Raw genomic sequence first — 20119 nt, forward strand, 5'->3', positions numbered from 1 at the left:
CACCAAGTTGCAGTAAAGTCTCCTCACTCTTCTATGTCTAGGCAAAGCTGGCTTATTGGAAGGTAATGATAGCTCTTATGAGATGTTAATTTATGCTCAGAAAAAATGTTCAGAGGATTTAAGGAAACAGTCTTCCAGGAAACTTGACTGTATATATGTGAAAGAAGGGGAGTGGGGAGGGAACCATATTAGCATAACTCCTAACTTCTGGACTAAAAAAGTGGGCTGTGCCACTGAAAGTATTAAACATGAGGAAGGTCCAGAGACTGTTTTCACTTAAAGCTCAAATCTCTCTGCAAATTGTTGTTAGTTCTGGTCTCAATTCTTAGAAGGGAAGTGAAATTGTTTGAATCCACAGTATATGCAAGCTGCATAGTTAAAATATCCTGATCTGCTTCAGTGAGGGGAGGAAATCAGATAGCTCCTTACCGCATGTATATTTAAAAAGTTAATTAGGGATAATGAAAGGTAAGCACAATATTTCTTTATCAAGGGGAGGGGGAAACCCTGAATGTAATCTGTGTAGAGTTTCCAATGGCTTTCCAATGGCTTTCAGCTATTAGTAAGATCCTTTGACACATGTCACTTGCATTTCATGGCTTGGTCTCTTTGGCTCTCTCTGTCATTTGGCTTTTCTCCATCATTAATTTACTTTTCTCGTTTGCTCTTGTGTAGCGTCAAAGGTGCTACCACTCCTGTAGCTGGAATGAACTCAGGTGAGAAAGTCCATCCTGATAAAATATGAACTAGCGTTAAAACTCTTTCTCAGTTCATGAGAAAACTTAAAACAAGCACAAGTCCTGTGGTGGATAGGCTGCTATTCTGATAAGCAAACACCCTTCCAAAATTGGCCTCCATATTCTTTCATGTCAGCTGTTTCTTTATTCTCTTGGTGACTTCTAATTTGTTTAATGAGAATCATCATTTAAAAAGCCATACAGGTTTTGCAAGGAAAATGTGGGTGACATTTATTTATTTGCTAAACCCCTCCTACCAAAAGAAAACCATAGGGCTCTGTGGGCACCAGGAATCAAAATTGACTTGACGGCATACTTTACCTTTAGGAGTATGTATGTACCACTTTTCAACAAAGTTCTCAAAGTGGTTTACACAGAAAAAGAAAAAAGGTGGTTTCTTGTCCTCAGAGGGCTCGCGGTCTAAAAAGAAACATAAGGTAGACACCAGCAAGAGCCACTGGAGGGTTGTGCTAAATATGAGGCCACTTTAAAAGGTGTCTCTTTGTTCAGTTAGCAAGGAGCACTATTGTTCATTTGTAATGCACTTTTAAGTGTGAAGTGGATTTGTTTGTGTAGCAAGAACAAAGTGAGACCTCAAGTCACCATGCTCTGTGAAAAAATATCTTTCTAATTTATGCATCTCACTCTGGGGGTGGGGCAGGGGTTCTACATGGCCACCATCTAAAAACTGAGGGGAGAAAGTCACTTCACGGTGATTTTGCTGTATCAAAAATGGTAATATGACTCATATTACTATTTTTGATACAGCAAAATCACTGTGAAGTGATATTCTATGAGTTGATCCTAAGCGCATTGCCATGCGAGTAGAAACCCTGGTGAAGGGAAGGCTTTGCATGAGCCCTTGAGCCAACCTGTTTCTTCTTTCTCCATCTTCAAAAGTCTCCCTCTTTTCTTCCAGTCATCTCTGTGACAGGCCCTATGGCGAGAGATGTGGATAGTCTGGTTCTGTGCATGAGGGCTCTCCTGTGTGAGGAATTGTTTCGTTTGGATCCAGCTGTGCCCCCACTTCCCTTTAATGAGGAGGTAATTAAAATGGGTTCAGGGAAGGGCTGGGGAAGAACATTCAGGACTGGGATTTCTCTGTGGCTGCTCCTGGGCTTTGGGATATCCTCCTTGCTGAAATAAGAGCATCTCCTTCTCTGTTGGTTTTCAGAAAGACCCGCAAGACTTTCCTGTTCTTACCAGCTTTTAATTAGAATTAATTTTAACAAATTTAATTTGTTTTATACTATTGTTTTTTATTGCTTCATGTATTTTAATATGCTTTTTTAAATGTTCATGGCCTGGAGATGTGCATTTACGATAACTATTCTGATAACTATTTTTATAGGTCATTAATGTATAATGAAAGCATCTATCTATCTATCTATCTATCTATCTATCTATCTATCTATCTATCTATCTATCTATCTATCTAATCTCCCCTTTGAAACCCCACCCGCACCAACTATGTCACTGCTGAGTTGTTCTGAGTGCAGTGAATAGGGGTGTCAGATGATGTGATTGGAATTTTGTGCTGTACTGAAGCCTCAGTTTTGCTCTGGGATGGGATGGTCAGCTAAAGAATGAAGTCAAGATTGGAAGGGTAAAGATTGGGAGGCCCAAAACTAAACTTGTTTCAAATGATAGGTCTTAAAACCAACCATGAGGGGGAAAGGAGCCAGAACTGAGATGTGAGGGTTCAGAAATCTCTCATCAAATCATACCTCCAAGCCAGAAGGGTAGGACCAGATAGAACAGGATTGGACTGTGATGGTTTAAGGCTGGGTGACAAGATTACACCAGAAGCAGGACTATGTATTCATTTTTCAGATGTCATCAGCTGAGTTTTTGTTGTTCAGGATGTAAGCTTCAGGGTTCAGGTTGTGTCATAAAATATAATTTGGACTAAAGTGAATCCCTCACTTTCACTGATTAAGTCTGGAAGCATTAAATAAGCTATCTAAATTTTTAACTGGAATGCCTAACAAGCATGTGCTTCAGTGTAAATCTGGCCATGTTAATGAATGAAACAAAATAATTGAACCATTGAACTTAGCAATTGATGGAGTCAGTTGTCTCAACAAACAATGCCTGCTTTGAAATCTATATCAGAAGGTAAAACATGAGTACCTTCTTGTTTCTGGTATACAGAAACCTAAGAACTATTTTAAAGGTTTTCTGTTACAAGTGGGATTAGTCCAGAACTCTGTAGGTTCACATGTGAGTCCCACTTTCCAGGGGCGTAACTATAATAGGGCAAGGGGAGACAGTTGTCTGGGGGCCCACTGCCTTGGAGGGGCCCCCAGAGGCAAGTCACATGACTGACTCCCCCAGCCGCGCACCCGCCCGGGCTTCCTTCAGCTGTATTCATCCTCTGAAACTTATGTGAGTGTTAAGACCTGGAGCTACCAGAACAGCATGTCTTTCTCTAGTACCATTAAATGACTTGCATCGTCCAAAATTCACAAAACCTTTTAAAAAATAATTTAGGATGATCTATTGTGGCTTCAGTGAGTGTTTATATATATGCTTTTGGTTACCACTATTCAGCCTCATTTAAGATTTCTTTACTTCATGAGCTGAGCTTCAGTGAGGGGGCACCATTTTAAAATCTTGTCTCTGGGCCCACTCCAACCTTGCTACACCCCTGCCACTTTCCCATCCGGTCCTGACACACTGACATGCAGAGAGCAAGAGCCTTCAGGGACCTTCACTCTCTCTTCAGTTCTCTTATTCCAAACATGTCCTGACTGATTCAGATGATCTCCAAAACTCTGAGGTCATTCACACAATCAAAAACTGTTTTCTACTTGGGTTTTATTGCTGTGTGTGTTCCCAGTTTTTGGTTGTGAAAAAGCAAGGTAAGAGGAAAACCTGGGAAGAAGTTATTGTGTGGAGACAAGGTAGGAGGAAAAGCTACCCAGGTTTTCCTCCTACCTTGCTTTCACACAACCGAAAACTGGAAGCACACACAGCTCCCAAACCTGGCTGGAACACAGTTTTTGATTGTGTGAATGATTTCTCTTTTCGATTGAGATAATATTACTTAAGTTAATTTGGCTAGAAACATGCATGAGGACTGCCTCATTTTGTTCAGCTTGCTGCACAATTAGGGCTTCACTCTTGGCTATATGGCAAAGCTGTGAAAAACCAGAGCAGCTTCTACAGAAAACATCATCTCATTGATCTGGGGACTGGCACTAAATGAAGATCTACCTCTTTGCAGATTTATTCTAGTTCCAGACCACTTAGAATTGGATACTATGATGGAGATGGTTATTTCCAGCCATCTCCCAGCATGAGGCGGGCAGTGAAGGAAGCCAGAAAACTGCTACAGGAAGCAGGACATACGGTAGGCTCTATTCTTGAGATTCTTTCTTTGTTCTATTAATTCTAATGTATAATGTACATATTTATTTCATCAAGTTGTTTACATTTTATTGAGGTTTCATAATACATTTAATAGATCAATAGCGAAAAATATGCATAAACAATATGTGATACTAACAAGGCTGACACCCAGACTAAGTGGTACAACTAAGCAGTACTAAGTTGTACTAAGTGGTACAACTCAGAAGGTACTCTAAAGAACTACTACATTTCAACAGGACTTCCTCTAGGAAATTTAGTCAGAGATGGATGTCAATCACTGACTTTCCATCCCTGAATTAGCATGTAAAAGTCTATTTGTTAAAAGAAATAGCAAGTGAAAGATATGTGATGAGTATCTCAAAGATAAAGGGTGAAACGGAATGGAAAGAGGCATACAATAATAAGAGAAAAGCACGCTTCATCAGATTCTAGAGATCTCATCTAGGTAACTATGTCATTTTCTAAGAAAGTGCCTGGGATCTCTGAAAAAGTACCATGGACACTTGGGTTGCTGCACTTTCTGTAACCAGACTTGCTATCTCAGCATGCCAATCATCATTAAGCAAAAAAAAGTTGATAACAATGAAGATCTTAGGAGAATCTTATCCACCCAGTATTGCTGCTTCTTTCTGATCTTAGCTATCATGAGATCCTTTAATGTTGGTCTATTTGCTACCAAAAAAAGAGAGAGAGCGCTTTGGATCTCCAGTACAGTAGTAAGAGATCACATGTCAATTTTTAAAAATAGATTTTAGGTAATCAGAATGAATCAGTGCTTGGGGCAATGCATAGCTGCTTCTTTCATTTTGTTCACTGCAGAGTTATCTGTATAATCTCTATATCTGTGTATTACATTATTTGTGTTGCTTTTAGATATCATCCTTGTTTTTTTCATTCAGCTTATACCCTTCACTCCCCCTCGAATTGATTTTCTGGTGGATGAGCTTTTCACGAAAGGCCTCTATGCTGATGGAAGTTCTACATTAGTGGAGAAGTTGTAAGTAAATACCAAGATTTCATAACTATGATGCAAATAGCAATGGGGACATGATGTTTTGGATCCAGAATAGTGGTTTCCATTACGGATATGCAATTTGATTTGACTTCAAATTGATTAAGGTCAAATTGGGGGCAATTCACTGATTCAACCTCAGATCAAATCTCCCTCAAAATAGAGGACCTGATTTGGGGTCAAAGAGAATCAGCTATTATTTGACCTGAGTTGATTCGGGCAATTCAAGCACTGTTGCCAGGCCCATTTTTTTGGGAAAATGGGCCTCAAAATGGTGATTTTTTTTTCTGGGGAAAGCCAGTCTACCAATTAGGGTTAGTAGGTAGACTAGCCCTCCGCTCCAGACTTGCTGTGTCTGCCCGCCTTGGAGGACTGGTCTAACTGGAAGACCAGTCCTCCAAGGCTGGCAGATGTGTGAAGTCCGGAGCAGAGGGCTGGTCTATCCACTAACCCTAATTGGTAGATACCTAATTGGTAGATACCTAATTGGTATCACAGCAGTCCATGCTTTTCACTTTTCACTTTCAGATGGGCAAGAAGACATAGATGAGTCCTAATAGTAGTAGTCTACTACTACTTCCACCAAAGAGGGGCATTTATTTTATTTATTATTTTATTTAATACATTTCTATACTGACCAAAATGCAAGTTCTCTGGGTGGTTTACAAACAATAAAAACAGTCAATAAAAGATTAAAACATTTAAACAATTAAAATTAAAAAGTTAAAATTATTAAAACAATATCTAATTAAAAGCCTGGGTTTAATTAAAAGCAGTTTAAACTTGTGCATTTAATTCTCTCAGATTTTAACTCATGGAATCAGTAAAACTCCTGATTTGGCATATTATCATGCAAGACAGAGTTTTCTAGATATTATCAGTTGGTTATAAATCTGTGGAATTATCTGTTTCTGCCCCCCCTGCCCCCTCGGCCCCTTTTCCAGTGATGGAGAATTTGTGGATTCCACTTGGACAAACCAGATGCGTTGCTACAGAATGCCAAATCTGCTGAAGAGGATCTTGGCTCTCATTTTAATGCCTGTGGTGAGTCTTCTAGGGTTGTGACAGAGGTCAGAGAGAGATGTTCTCCATATATGTAACACTTGCTTAGAGAAATAAGCTTTGTTAATGATTTTCAAGTAATCCAAGTAGCATGAGCACAGAACTTGCCCAAGACACCACAACAAAAATCTTAGCTAAGCAGCACTACAGACATGGACCACCACCACCACCTATTGGTTGGAGGTGTTGCATATATAAACCTTACCAAAGGTAAACCACAAACTACAACTTCAATTAAAAAAAACCCAAAGTACAAACAAACAAAAGGGATCTGTATTGATAATATAAACACTGCAGATACAAAAAATGGCTACATACATAGATTCTCGTGAGCAGCCTAGCCTGTGGAGCACCAGGATCTACATGGATCCTGGCACTCCTGCCCAGCCTAACCCCACTCCTAAGCCCAGCTCTCAGCTGAGGTTAAGGGAGAAAGCGCTCCCTTAACCTGGCTGCCAGGCTCGTGTGTCTCCTCAGTTTCAGAGAGCCAAGGAGACACAGAGACGGGTGCCTATATCACTCATCTGATGGGGAATCTCCCAAATCCCTGTGCTCATTGCGCAGTGCCTTGTGGGATATGCAGAGGCTGGGAAAACCTATCCTGGCCTCTGTTGCTCCACACTGCTAGGAGTGTTCCCAGCAGTGCAGGTCATGTGGGTGCATGACTTGCATGCCAAAAGAATCAGGACTGCTTGTCTTGGGGAAGGTAGGTTTAACTCTGCCTCCCCCCACACCTGCCTGCCTCCCTGTGCAGTCCTGTGAATATCCTTCCTTCCTTCCTTCCTTCCTTCCTTCCTTCCTTCCTTCCTTCCTTCCTTCCTTCCTTCCTATGAGATTTCCATATAACAACTAATTCCAATATTTTATCGAATATAAAAGTATTAGGGATGTGCGAGCTGGTTTGAATTCGAACTGGCTTGACATCGAGTTTGAGGGCTCGACACTGAGTTGGCCTTGAACCAAAGCTGCCTCGTTTCAGCTTGAGGTCAAGCTGAACTCCACCCTGGGGGGTGCTGGCATGGCCACGGGGGGGTTCTCTGCAGGTTCTCCCTCCCTCCACCGGCCTCCCTTGGTCTGGTAAAGGCCCGGTTTGGGTGGTTTTCGGCCCATTTTGGGCCTCTGTGTAGTTGTGGTGGCCATTTTGGTGGCCACCGCACATGTCCAATGGGCCTCGGCATGACCAGATGTGCACAAAACTCTGCATGACCCAGCCACGCAGAGGCCTATTGCACATGCGTGGCAGCCTCCAAAATGACCACTGCAGTTACACAGAGGCCTGAAATAGGCTGAAAACTGCCCGAACCGGGCCTTTACAATACTAAGGGAGACCAGCGGAGGGGGGTGGGATCTCCAGAGACACATATTCCACAGCTGTGGCAGCACCCCCAGAGGCAGTGAGTTCATATAATTCTTTTTTTCTTTACAGTCAGAACACCTGGACTGGCTCAAATTTGAGCCGAATCAGGGGCTGTTCAGTGTTGTTTAGGGGCGCACAAAACTGAACATGCGCAGTCCAGTTTGAATCCAGTTCAGACTCAAGCCGAACCAGGCAAACTGGTTTTATGCACACCCCTAATAAAAATGTGTATGTGAATGAACAAAAATATAGGGTTGCTAAAACAAAAAGTGACCCACACGGGTCTACAATTCCATAATGGATAATAAGTAGAGCTCGATTCCTCCTCGACTTTATCTATTCACATAATAATCCTTATACATTTGATAAAGTATTAAAATCAGTTGTTATTTGGAAAACTCATCATAGCCATGTTTTTTAATCTATGTGTTGGCCATTGTTTGTGTTTGCAATGTTTGTAGTATCAATACAGATTGCTTTATATATGTTTATTTGTATCTTGGTTTTTTATTGAGGTTCTAGTTTGTGGTTTACCTTTGATTTTTTTGGAACCACCTCCTTTTTGTGGTTGGTATATAAACGTTACATCATCATACTGTACTTCCAGAAGTTGGTAGTGACTGCATTTTGGCTGGAGTCCAAGAATGCTTAATGGACAAAAACCATAAGATAACACAATAGGAGAGTGTTGCATTTTCATGTCTCCCTTTTATAGGGATGTGTATGATCTGTTTGTGCACTCCATTGCATGACAGGGAGGTAAGATGCAGGTAAGGAGCTCCTTAGCTGCTCGCCCATGCCCCCACCGCTTTCCCTCCACCGGTGCTCATTTTAGAAGCAGCCATGTGGGGCTGCAGCACTGCTTCCTGCAGCCCCATGTGGCATCAGCATGCACATGGCCAGGGCATACACGGACCAGACATTTGCATGGTAAGCAACACAATGCTGTCCACACAAATGGCCAGCACATGTGCACCCTGGCCATGTGTGTGCTGTTGCCTTGTGGGTGGGGGGAATGTGCATTGTTGCGGGGGGGAAGTGGTATGGTGGGGGTGAGCAGGCAAGGAGCTCCTTACCTGCATCTTAAGAGTACCCATCCCCTTCCATTGAGCTGGCTTGAACTCCGGAATTCAAGCTGGTTTGGTGCTTGAAAAAGGAAGCACCAGATTGCTGGGACTCCATGGTTGTTAGGAGCAGCTAGCCAACTGACCAAACCTGAGGTCATGGGCCACCAAACTGCTGTGGTCAAGTGACAGGCAATCGGGGAGGGTGTATGCAATGGATTGTCTGCCACGTGGATGCTTGTGGAGGAGAGGAGAGGAGAGCTGTTCTTGTGGTAGCAAGCATGACTTGTCCTATTAGCTAAGCAGGGTCTGCCCTGGTTGCATTTCAATGGGATACCACATGTGAGCACTGTAAGATATTCCTCTCAGGGGGTGGAGCCGCTCTGGGAAGACCAAAACATTTCAAGTTCCCTCCCTGGTTTCTCCAAGATAAGGCTGAGAGAGATTCCTGCCTGCAACCTTGGAGAAACCACTGCCAGTCTGTGTAGACAATACTGAGCTAGATAGACCAATGGTCTGACTCAGTATATGACAGCTTCCTATGTTCCTATGACTGGACATGTGTGAATGAGGCCAGGCAAGCAGTAGGGGTGTGCAAACAGGTTTGAATTCGAGCTGACTCACATCAAACATGCCAAGTTTGAGGGTTCAACATTGAGCTGGTCTTGAACTGAACCTGCCCCTGTTCAGCTCGATCTCAAGCCAAACACTCCTGGCCAGATTGGGAGTTCTACCTTAATTTTTGTAAAAAAACAAACTCTGAAACTTACCATCTCTGGGGGCGCTGCTGTGGCCATGTGGGGGAGGGGTCTCGGGAAGTTCCCACTCCCCTACTGGCCTCCCCTGGTGTCATTACAGCCCGATTGAGGTGGTTTATGGCCCATTCCAGGCCTCTGTTTAGTTGCAGCAGCCATTTTGGAGGCTGCTGTGCACGTGCAATGGGCCTCTGTGTGACTGGGTCTGCAAAAATTCTGTGTGACCAGGCCATGCAGAGGTCCATTACATATGCATGGTGACCTCCAAAATGGCCACTGCAACTACACAGCAGCCTGGAATGGGCTGAAAACCACCTGAACTGGGCCATAATGACACCAAGGGAGACCTACCGGGGAAGGGGGAACCTCTGGAGATTCCCCTGACAGCAGTGCCACTGGAAGTGGTTTCAGTTAAAAAAAAAAAATTTTTTTTAAGGTAGAACCCCTGAACTCAAACTGAACTGGGTGGTGTTCGGGTGTGCACAAAACCGAACATGCCCGGTCCAGTTCAAATCCGGTTCAGACTCGAACCGAATTGGGCATACTGCTTTTGTGCACACCTCTAGCAAGCAGTTCCCCCATAGTGGGATAAGGCCAGGTGCAAGGACACAGCCCTTATGCCCTTGAGGCCTCATCAAGAGTATCTACTGCAGACATTCCCTGATAGTGCAATAGAGCCATTAGACCAAGGGGCAGCTGTGGGGCATTGGATAACTCCAAGGACAACTGGGGTGGGCATCGATGACAGATTCATCGACTGCTCGTACGGAGGAAGAAGGCAGGGGCATCAACATCTGTGTCCTATTCTTGGAGCAGGACAAGGTTCCTCTCATGCACCAACCCCCTCATCCAAGCATCCCTGCAGGTTCAGATGTTAATAAGCAACCTTCTTAACAATTGTGACACTCATGCATGGGAAGGACAATGGGTGCTGTGGTGGCTGGATAGGAACATAGGAACATAGGAAACTGCCATATACTGAGTCAGACCATTGGTCTATCTAGCTCAGTATTGTCTTAACAGACTGGCAGCAGCTTCTCCAAGGTTGCAGGCAGGAATCTCTCTCAGCCCTGTCTTGGAGAAGCCAGGGAGGGAACTTGAAACCTTCTGCTCTTCCCAGAGTGGCTTCATCCCCTGAGGGGAATATCTTGCAGTGCTCACACATCAAGTCTCCCATTCAGATGCAACCAGGGCAGACCCTGCTTAGCTATGGGGACAAGTCATGCTTGCTACCACAAGACCAGCTCTCCTGGTCTTGTGGTAGCCAAAGGGGATAGCCAAAGGGGATAGTCAAAAGGGTAGTGTCTCTTTAAATATTCTGTATGCATCACCATTGCCAAGCAGAATGGGGAAGAGAAAGGAGGATGTGGGGAGGGTGACGTGGCACTTTGGCCAAGAGAGAGCCACGTTTTTTGGCCCATGGACAGCTGCAACATGCACAGAGCAACCACATCCCTGGATGGGTCTGGGCCGCTGTCTTTATGATTGCAGTGTCAAAAACAGCATGAAACCTTGGTTATGGTGATGTCCAAGTTCGGACATAATGCTTTGGTGGCCAAGCCTCGGGTCTTAGAGGCGAACTTTACTCCAAACAAAGGTTCAAATTGGAGTTTGGCAAGGCAAACTGCAGGTCACTTTTGACTCAAAACCGTGGTTGCACGCATTCAGACATAATGGAGTTCCAACCTCTGCTCTGTTTGACTCCGGTTTTGCGTTGCATCTGAATTTGGTCATACAATAAAGGGCTAGGATCCTCAGCTCAGTGGAGTCCTAATCTCTTGCTCAAAGAAGCTGGTGCTACTAGATATTTAGCTGGCCGTAGGGCTGTTTGTGCTGGAACCGTAACTCTATTGGCATCTTACTCTTTTTGCCTGGGGTCTGAAGGATAGAGAACCATATCCAGTCTTCATTAGATGACCTTTTAAGGAGATGTCTGTCCATCCCTATTTCACAGACAGATGATGGCATTTGTAGTTGGCTTCTGTTTGATCTAGACATTTTGAGATCCAGGAATAAGTCTGCAAGGCTGCTCTGCTCTCTTTGGAAATATGTTGAATCCTTTGTTATATAGTACATCTGAAAATGAGATTGCTTACCGATTCCCTAACTGTGTGTTCATACAGGAAGCATACTGTATGATACCTTATTTGCATTACTGTTGTTATATTTAAATCAGAAAGTGACTCTGAAGCTTCGGAGCAAGCAAACCGTGTTCCATTTTCTTCCAAGCCGAAGCTGAATCATAAAATAAACTTGTATATTTGATTGTTTCCCTCATACAACGTCTTGAAATGACTATTTCATTTAGAGCTCGGTCGCCTCAGTCAATCTTGTTAACTGAAATCAAGTTCTAGCTGCCTTCCTTATAAAGTGGAATAACCAAGGTGGAAAATCATAATCTAATAATAATGACTTTGATACAGCCAGTCCCAGGTTTTCATATGCTGTTTTTTGATGATCCCATTCTCAACAAAATGAAGGGGCTGGAAGCAAAGTGGAGGCATGGAGAAAATAGTGTTGCCACAGATCTTGATCTGTTCCTATAACAACTCTGTAGGCCTGACTGTTTCTTCCTGGGTTTTCTTTTCTTCCATAGACCTCCCAATTACAAAGTGTTCTATCCAAGGGAAGCTCAAGAAGCAGGGCAAGTGCCCCCTCAGACCAGTAGTTCCCCTCCCCCCACCTTGCCTCCATTTTTGTTACAGAAATCTAACACGTGGGTCACAGCTCGCCCACCCATACATGCATCTTGTCCTTTCTGTGCTCCCCTCTTTGTGTGTCTCCCCCCCCCACCCCCCGCCACCCCGCCGTGCCGCTGCTGGTTCTATTGTGTCAGGAAGTTCCTTGATAGTTGTTGATTATGATATATACTGTTTAGGCTATAAACATTCATCAAGTGAACTGAATATTACACATTTGGATATGCTGCCAAACCACATTTCCCCCCCTGTTAGTCAGTCTACACTTGTGTGTATACACACACACACACACGCACGCACGCACACACACCCACCCCTCAGGCATGTACTTTCCATGGAAGGATGTTTTATTTATTTATTGTTATATGGACACATACGACAATGGGGTATGATGTTTTCCTTTTTCAGATTATTGTGCTCTTAGGACCTTTAAATGGAAATGCATTTTAAAAAGCAAAACTTGATTTTAAATGCATCTAAATATTTACATTCCTGAGTACTGAATTCCAAATATTATATTTGGTTTCAGTTTCCACGGATTTCCCGACATCTGAATGCTCTTGTTGGAATAAGGTAAGAGTGATGATGATGATGATGATATATTTTACAATGGACTCGTTCTTTCACTCTAAATACGGTCATGATGGTGTTTGTGAAATACCAACAGCTTTAGAATTTGTGATCAAAGCATTTGATGCTCATGAACTGATGTTTGTAAAAGCAGGTGCACTTGATATAGCACAATGATAAAAATATGTGTGCCCAATCTCACCTTGCTTGGTGTGCTAAGAATTCAGCCTCTAGTGAGAGAAAGGTATTGTCCAGAATTGGCTGGACATATTGGTCCAGAATTGGCTGTAGATCACTGATGATGATACATCTGTGTAGAAGGAGTTGTTATATTATATTCCATCCAGTAGAGTGCAGTAGTATATGTGGCCACAAATAATGAGTTCTGCATGGAAAGTTGGAAAAGAAAAACTTGTGTGATGTACACAGTACATTTTTATTAACTTTATATGCCTGGATCAAGATGTTTTGATTTACATAGGAGTATCTTGACATAGTATTTTATGGGTGACATACCGATAAATGTGAATAACCAAGTGTTTTGGATAACCAAGTTTCAAAAGCTTTTATCCATTGCCTGATCTTCATTCTTGCACATTGGAAACAATGCATTTCATTGTTACTGGCTTTCCTGCAAAGAAACAAGAGTTTACCACAGCAAAGGAAATAGTTTTTTAAAAAAATGAAAAATGACAACATATGGAGATAAACAAGGATACAAAAAGGAGAGAGATTTAAGCAATATGACTGAAAGAACAGCTGCCTTAATATTATGAAGGAAGTACAGTAGAAAATCTGAGAGCTGTAATGTACTATTATTAGCTGAAGATGAAGATCTGAGAGTGGGTATGCATTTGGTATGTGCCTTTTGTAGGGTGGGTAAGTGAGGGCAATTGTCCAATATATGATTCAGTCTTTGAAATGATCAGATCAGTTCTTTTCATTCAAGGCAATAAAATGGATCAGTTACAAATATAACCCCAGGATAAGGAGTTATTTCAGTATTTGGGGTTATTACATTGACACCGGATGCAGTGGCTGACACTGTGTAATTCTCTTTCTTTAGCAGCGGGAGAGTAACTGGCCTTATCCACCCCAGCACAGTACCAGCGGTGACTGTTGCTGGTGTCTATCTCATGGGTGTTTTTTTTAAGATTGTGAGCCCTTTGGGGACAGGGATCCATCCATCTTATTTATTTTTTATTTCTCTGTGTAAACCGCCCTGAGCCATTTTTGGAAGGGGGGGTATAGAAATTGAATTATTATTATTATTATTATTATTATTATTATTATTATTATTATTATTATTATTAAATGACACACATGTGGTGGAATGTAACATTTGTGCAGTTGCCCAAGAGTGCTGTTGCACAAATTGCACAAAAGTGCAGCTATTATATACAACTCAGTGTAGTTTTTGTGCTTGCACAACAGCAATCTTGTGCAACTGTGTAAATGTTACATTCCACTGTGTGCATAACATTGCCTAGTCTGTCAGCCAGAGAGAAGAAAGTGTGGAGGGCTCAAATGAACATTCTGCCCCTGGACTTCTCAGATTCTTAAGAAGGTCCTGGGTATCTTATATAGATTTTTCCAAATGAGTGTATTAATTTGCATCCAAACTTGATTTGTATCAATGCTGAAGTGACTAACAAAATGGATGTATCTATAGGGGGCACGTTTGATTACCATTTTTTTGGGGGGGGGGAATTAAGAACATAAGAACAGCCCTGCTGAATCAGGCCCAGGACCTATCTAGTCCCGCATCCTGGTTCACACGGTGGCCCACCAGATACCTCTGGGAAGCCCACAGGCAAGAGGTATGTGCATGCCCTCTCTCCTACTGCTACTTCCCTGCATCTGATATTTAGAGTCATCTTGCCTCTGAGGCTGAAGGTGGCCTATAGCCCTCAGACTAGTAGCCATTGATAAGAAATGGCTTTTCTTATTGTTTGTGGTTTTTCACCATTGTTCATGATTTTTGGTAAAACTGAAATAATGTCATGCTAGATGATACTGCCTTATCACTCAACATAAGAAAATAAGCCATGCTGGATCAGGCCCAAGGCCCATCTAGTCCAGCATCCTGTTTCACAAAGTGGCCCGCAGATGCCACTGGAAGCCTACAGGCAGGAGTTGAGCACATGCCCTCTCTCCTGCTGTTACTCCCCTGCAACTGGTACTCAGAGGCATCCTGCCTTTGAGGCTGGAGGTGGCCTTTAGCCCTCCAGCTAGTAGCCGATGATAGACCTCTCCTCCATGAAGTTATCCAAACCCCTCTTAAAGCCATCCAGGTTGTTGGCTGTCACCACATCTCATGGCAGAGAAGTCCACGAGTTGATTATGCGTTGTGTGAAAAAGTACTTCTGTTCGTTGGTCCTAGATTTCCTGGCAATCAATTTAATGGGATAACCCCTGGTTCTAGTGTGATGTGAGAGGAAGAAGAATTTCTCTCTATCTACTTTCTCCACACTGTGCATGATTTTATAGACCTCTATCATGTCTCCCCGCAGTTGACTTTTTTCTAAAAAAAATAGCTCCAGGTGTTGTAGCCTTGCCTCATAAGAAAGCTGCTCTAAGCCCCTGATCATCTTGGTTGCCCTCTTCTGCACCTTTTCCAGTTCTACAATGTCCTTTTTTAGGTGTGTTGACCAGAATTGTATGCAGTACTCCAGGTGTGGCCACACCATCTATATTATTAATTCTCCAAGACAGGCCATGCATGGGGACATGGTAGAAAGGAGGCAATTGGCTGATAGAGTTTGCAAGCAGAAGCACCTGACTGGGCAGTGGGGATTCCATATGCAGATAGGGAGGAGGAGCCTGTGATGGTTAAGGTCAGTTGGAATGCAATGGTTACTGGTTGGAAGATGTTCTTGATTGTAGAGGAGAGGAATATCTATCTATCTATCTATCTATCTATCTATCTATCTATCTATCTATCTATCTATCTATCTATCTAAAAGGATAGCAGGCAGGGGTCTGCAAAAAGACGGCTTGTGAGGGAGGAAAGAGCCCCTTCAGGAGAAGGAGGATGCTGTTGTGTGAATTAAATGAGGAAACAAGATGAACAAAATCTGTTAACTCAGGAAGGGAGGGAGAGAGATAAAAAACATGAAGGGAGGGGGAAGAAAGAGTGGGGAAGAGCGAGTGGAGGAGAGAGAAAGAGAAAAAGAAGGGAGGGAGAAGAGAGACAGAAGGAAGGGCAAGGGATGGGCCTGAGCCTGTCAGCAGCCTGAGGGGAACGAGCGGCCATGGCAGCATTAGCAGCAAAGAAGAGCCCAGTGAACCACTGCTGCTGTTTGGGGCTACCGAGGCCATTGTCAGAGGGAGGCAGGCAGGCAAGGGATGGGCCCAGGCCTGTCAGCGGCCTGAGGTGAACGAGCAGCCATGGTAGCAGCGAGGAACAGCCCGGTCAACCACTGCTGCTGCTCCTGGAGGCAGGAGCAGGAGTGGGGTTCAGGTGAGGGTGGGGAGGTCTCTGGTGATAGGGGGCTGCAGCTTGGCCAGTAGGCAGCAGCAATGCTGCAACCATGACCAAGAAGGGTGAGGGGGATGGAAGCAACGGGATGGAGGAGGAGCAGGAGTGCAGCTCAGGTGAGGGTGGGGAGGGGAGCAATCAAGGGGGTGGGTGGGTGAGGGGAGGGTGGGTGAGGGGAGCAATCAAGTACTTACGCAAAGATGCTCTAGAGCAGAGATTCTCAACGTTGGGTCCCCAGCTGTTATTGGACTTCAACTCCCATAATCGCTAGCCCCAGTGGCCTTTGGTTGGGGATTATGGGAGTTGAAGTCCAAGAACATCTGGGGACCCAACGTTGAGAATCCCTGCTCTAGAGCATGCAAGAGTTCCAGAATTGAAGCAGAGAGAAATAATGGCGGTGGCCAGGAGGCAGAGGTGGAGGCCTGGCAGGCAAAGCCCCTCTGGCCAGAAGAGGTGGGTGGACGGCGGGCGAAGCCCCGCTGGCCAGGGAGAGGGGCGGTGGCGGGGAGAAATAATGGCGGCGGTGAGGAGGTGAGCAGACAGCAGGCAAAGCCCTACCAGCCGGGAGGAGGAGGTGGGAGGCGGCGATGGGATGGCCTGACCCTGGCCCTCCCAATGGGGAGAGCTGCGGGGGGGGGGGAGAGAGTGAGCTGCAGGGGGGAGCGAGCGAGCTGTGGGGGGAGAGCGAGCGAGCGAGCTGCGGGGGGGAGAGCGAGCGAGCGGGAGTTCTGCGGGGGGATGCCACCGGCTCAGTGCACAACCGCACAGATGCTCTGTGCGGGGTCAGCTAGTAGTTTTGTATAAGGGCATTATAATATTAGCAGTTTTATTTTCAGTCCCCTTCCTAATGATCCCTAGCATGGAATTGGCTTTTTTCACAGCTGCCACACATTGAGTCGACACTTTCAATGAGCTGTCCACCACAACCCCTAGATCCCTCTCCTGGTCAGTCACTGACAGCTCAGATCCCATCAGTGTATACTTGAAGTTGGGGTTTTTCTTCCCAATGTGCCTCACTTTACACTTGCCAACACTGAACTGCATTTGCCACTTTGTCGCCCACTCACCCAGTGTGGAGAGATCCTTTTGGAGCTCCTCACAATCAGTTTTGGATTTCACTACCCAGAAGAGTTTGGTATCATCTGCAAATTTGGCCACCTCACTGCTTACCCCTACTTCTAGATCATTTATGAATAAACCAAAAAGCACTACATTTCCCCACATCGTTGCTGCCGACATGTACCACGACAGCTGTCTCCTGCCCAGCACTGCCTAAGAGCCTATCTAGATGCTGTGTGATGTCTGCAACCTTTGCACCAGGCAGGCAAGTCTGGTCAACACACAGGTCACAAACCCATCTTTCTGTACCTCTAATGGTGGAATCACTCACTACAAGGAGGCCCCCACCCCCTGGAGGAGTATCCCCTGTGTGAGAGGATATGGGCCTATCTTTAACTGAAGGGGTCCAGTGAAGGAGCATTTCCCTCTTCCTCAGACCAATGTCCTCCTTGCCGGAGACCTTCATTCTCCCTGAGAGCAGAGGAGCTATCAGGCCTGAAGTGGGATGCCTCTACCACATCCCTGAAGGTCTTGTCCACTTGCCTTTCTGTCTCTCTGAGCTTCTCCAGATCCGCCACCTTGGTCTCAAGGGAACGAATTTGTTTCCTGAGAGCCAGGAGCTCATCGCACCAAGCATACACCCATGACTTGTGCACATGGGGAAAATCGTCATACATGTGGCACTCTGTAGAATACACTGGGATGTGCCCGCTTGCCTGCTGACTTTCTATCTTCATACTGGTTTTGTTGGCTGTTTACAGTATTTAGAGATAGTTTATTAGGATAGGTCTCAGTCAGCTATTTAACTCTCCAAACAGCTTTTCTCAAGAATTTTGAGGGAGGGATTTGTACTTCCGTTCTCTTCTCCACTGGGCTCTTTACGATCAACGGGGCTTGTTCCAGGCTCCCCCACACACTTCCCGCTAAACTCCTGAAAAACTCCAATGCCCTGTTTGCTATCCCTTTTTTGTTATTTTGTTATTTTTTGCTCTTTTGTTATTTTTTTGCTGTTTGTTATTTGAATGGTTTGGAGGAATTAAGGTCCCCCCCCCCCGATTACTTTTTCTGATTAGATTTTAGACATGATTTTCTTAGTTTAGCTCCATGTAGAAAATATGTTATAAATGGTCTTCAGTCTAGGTTAGCATTATGAACCATTAACACAGCCTTATACTAGCCCATCATGTGTGACAAATCAATTCCTTTGATGCCTTAAAATTTCTGACATCTGCTTACAGACAAATACTTTTCAAATTTGCAGATGAAATAAAGTTAGGAAATAAACACAATAAGGGACAGGATTTGACTTGACAAATTAAAACAGTGGACTGGAAGCAATGAAATGTGACTTTTTTAAAAAATACAAAATATTACACATTGGTGGTGTGGGGAGAGGGAGAGAAATAGCACGGCTCAAAAGAAGCTAATTGCTGTGTTAACTGAATAACAGTGTTCCAATTCCAGATTTGTTAGTTCATAAGTTCATGCTTCTAATTCTTTATTTGGGGTTTATAGCCACCCTGATTTTCTAGTAATTTCATTATTTGACATGTTGCTGCATCTTAGTGCTAATTCGCATGTGTTCTGGAAATTTCCTAGGTCAGTGAAAAGCTTTTGGAAGAACAACGCTGACAGGATGGTAATTTTGTTTTATTTTTGCAAGACAGAGAAAAAGTAAGCTTGGTGAAATTCTTCCCTAGCTGCAGCTCACCGGGGAGTAACCAATTTCAAAGGGCAGAATCTTGGAAAACAATATATGTATTGTCCATATCTGGCTGTTTCTGCTCCTCACACGTTACTAGCGGGAAGTACAAAGAATGGTCAAGAAGGACCTAATAACTGCATTAGCATGTAATGCGAAACCGGAGGTCAACGGACCCATGGTGTCAATTTGAAACTGTGAATTGCATTACAGACGTTCATCCAGCAACCTCCATTTTCTGCACAGAGAAGGCACATCCGAGGGCACATCCCAGCAAGCTCCACAGTACTCACATAGCCAGACTGTGGACAAGGTGTCATCATGTCACTAGAGTGGCTGCCATTGACCACAACCTTAAAGGGGGCTTGTTGAGTGCAATCATGTCTTTTGAGAATGGTCTGCCCAACTTCGGCATGGAAAGGGCATTTAAATCCCTTCAAATGCCATGCCATGCCAGTGCTTCTGTTAACAGCGATTGCACCACCGCCATCCTAAGAGCCCTAAAACAAAACTGTCTTGCACATGCACAGTTTTTGGGGGGGGATCTTGAGGGATACTATTTTCCTGTTACTCAGGAAAGGGAGGGGGCATGATGACTTCCTAGGACCCCTCATATATGTATATGAGGGAGGGCAAAGGATCCTGGGGAGTCTGGCCTGCTGTGACTCTTGTAGGGACTCACCCCGGGAAAGCAGACCATGCAGACCAAACCATACTCTTGGCACCCTGGCTGCTTACTGCCAGTGCATTAGCACTCTCATGAGAGGGCCAGTCAACTGGGGTCAAACACCCATGGTCTCCCATTAGACTGTGCACTCATGAGCTGAGAAAACCCAATACAGGGGTCCCTGCTTGCGTGGGCCCCCCTTGTGTGGGCCCCCCATGCTCTCTGGTTGATGATAGAACCTTGGCACTGCAACCCCATCCTTCCTGGGGAGGCTTGCATGGACCCCAAAGAGATGTTGATGCTCTGTGTCTCAGAGCCTTGCCGCATGTGCGGACAGGGAGAGCAGCTGGTGCGGGAACAGATCTTTACTCTCGTTAAGAATTCCCAGGTTTGGAGCAGCATTGTGCCATATGCAGAACTGCCGCTGATGAGCATTGTGGGAGAGGGAAGCCTCCAGTGACCCTAGGAGAGCGGGATCACTGTTTTGGGACACAAGCAAGGGTGGACATGTCCAAATGGGTGGATGGGCTGGCAGAGGGCAAGCTTTGACAGCTTCTTGGCGGCAGTTGCCAAGACAGC

The 20119-nt window shown here is 44.5% G+C and overlaps 1 protein-coding gene across 1 annotated transcript in view; it reads left to right on the top strand.

Moving 5' to 3' along the window:
- The window catches only part of LOC128325035 (vitamin D3 hydroxylase-associated protein-like), a 41277-nt gene that overhangs the window by 14214 nt on the left and 6944 nt on the right, over positions 1 to 20119 (top strand). Inside the window, exons 6-12 of the mRNA XM_053250386.1 lie at positions 676 to 716; positions 1657 to 1781; positions 3967 to 4092; positions 5012 to 5109; positions 6069 to 6168; positions 12591 to 12634; positions 18771 to 18810. Coding sequence (XP_053106361.1) covers positions 676 to 716; positions 1657 to 1781; positions 3967 to 4092; positions 5012 to 5109; positions 6069 to 6168; positions 12591 to 12634; positions 18771 to 18810 — 574 coding nt within the window. The remainder of the gene's footprint in view (positions 1 to 675; positions 717 to 1656; positions 1782 to 3966; positions 4093 to 5011; positions 5110 to 6068; positions 6169 to 12590; positions 12635 to 18770; positions 18811 to 20119) is intronic.

Source organism: Hemicordylus capensis, chromosome 4 (assembly GCF_027244095.1).
Source record: "Hemicordylus capensis ecotype Gifberg chromosome 4, rHemCap1.1.pri, whole genome shotgun sequence".
NCBI lineage: Eukaryota > Metazoa > Chordata > Lepidosauria > Squamata > Cordylidae > Hemicordylus > Hemicordylus capensis.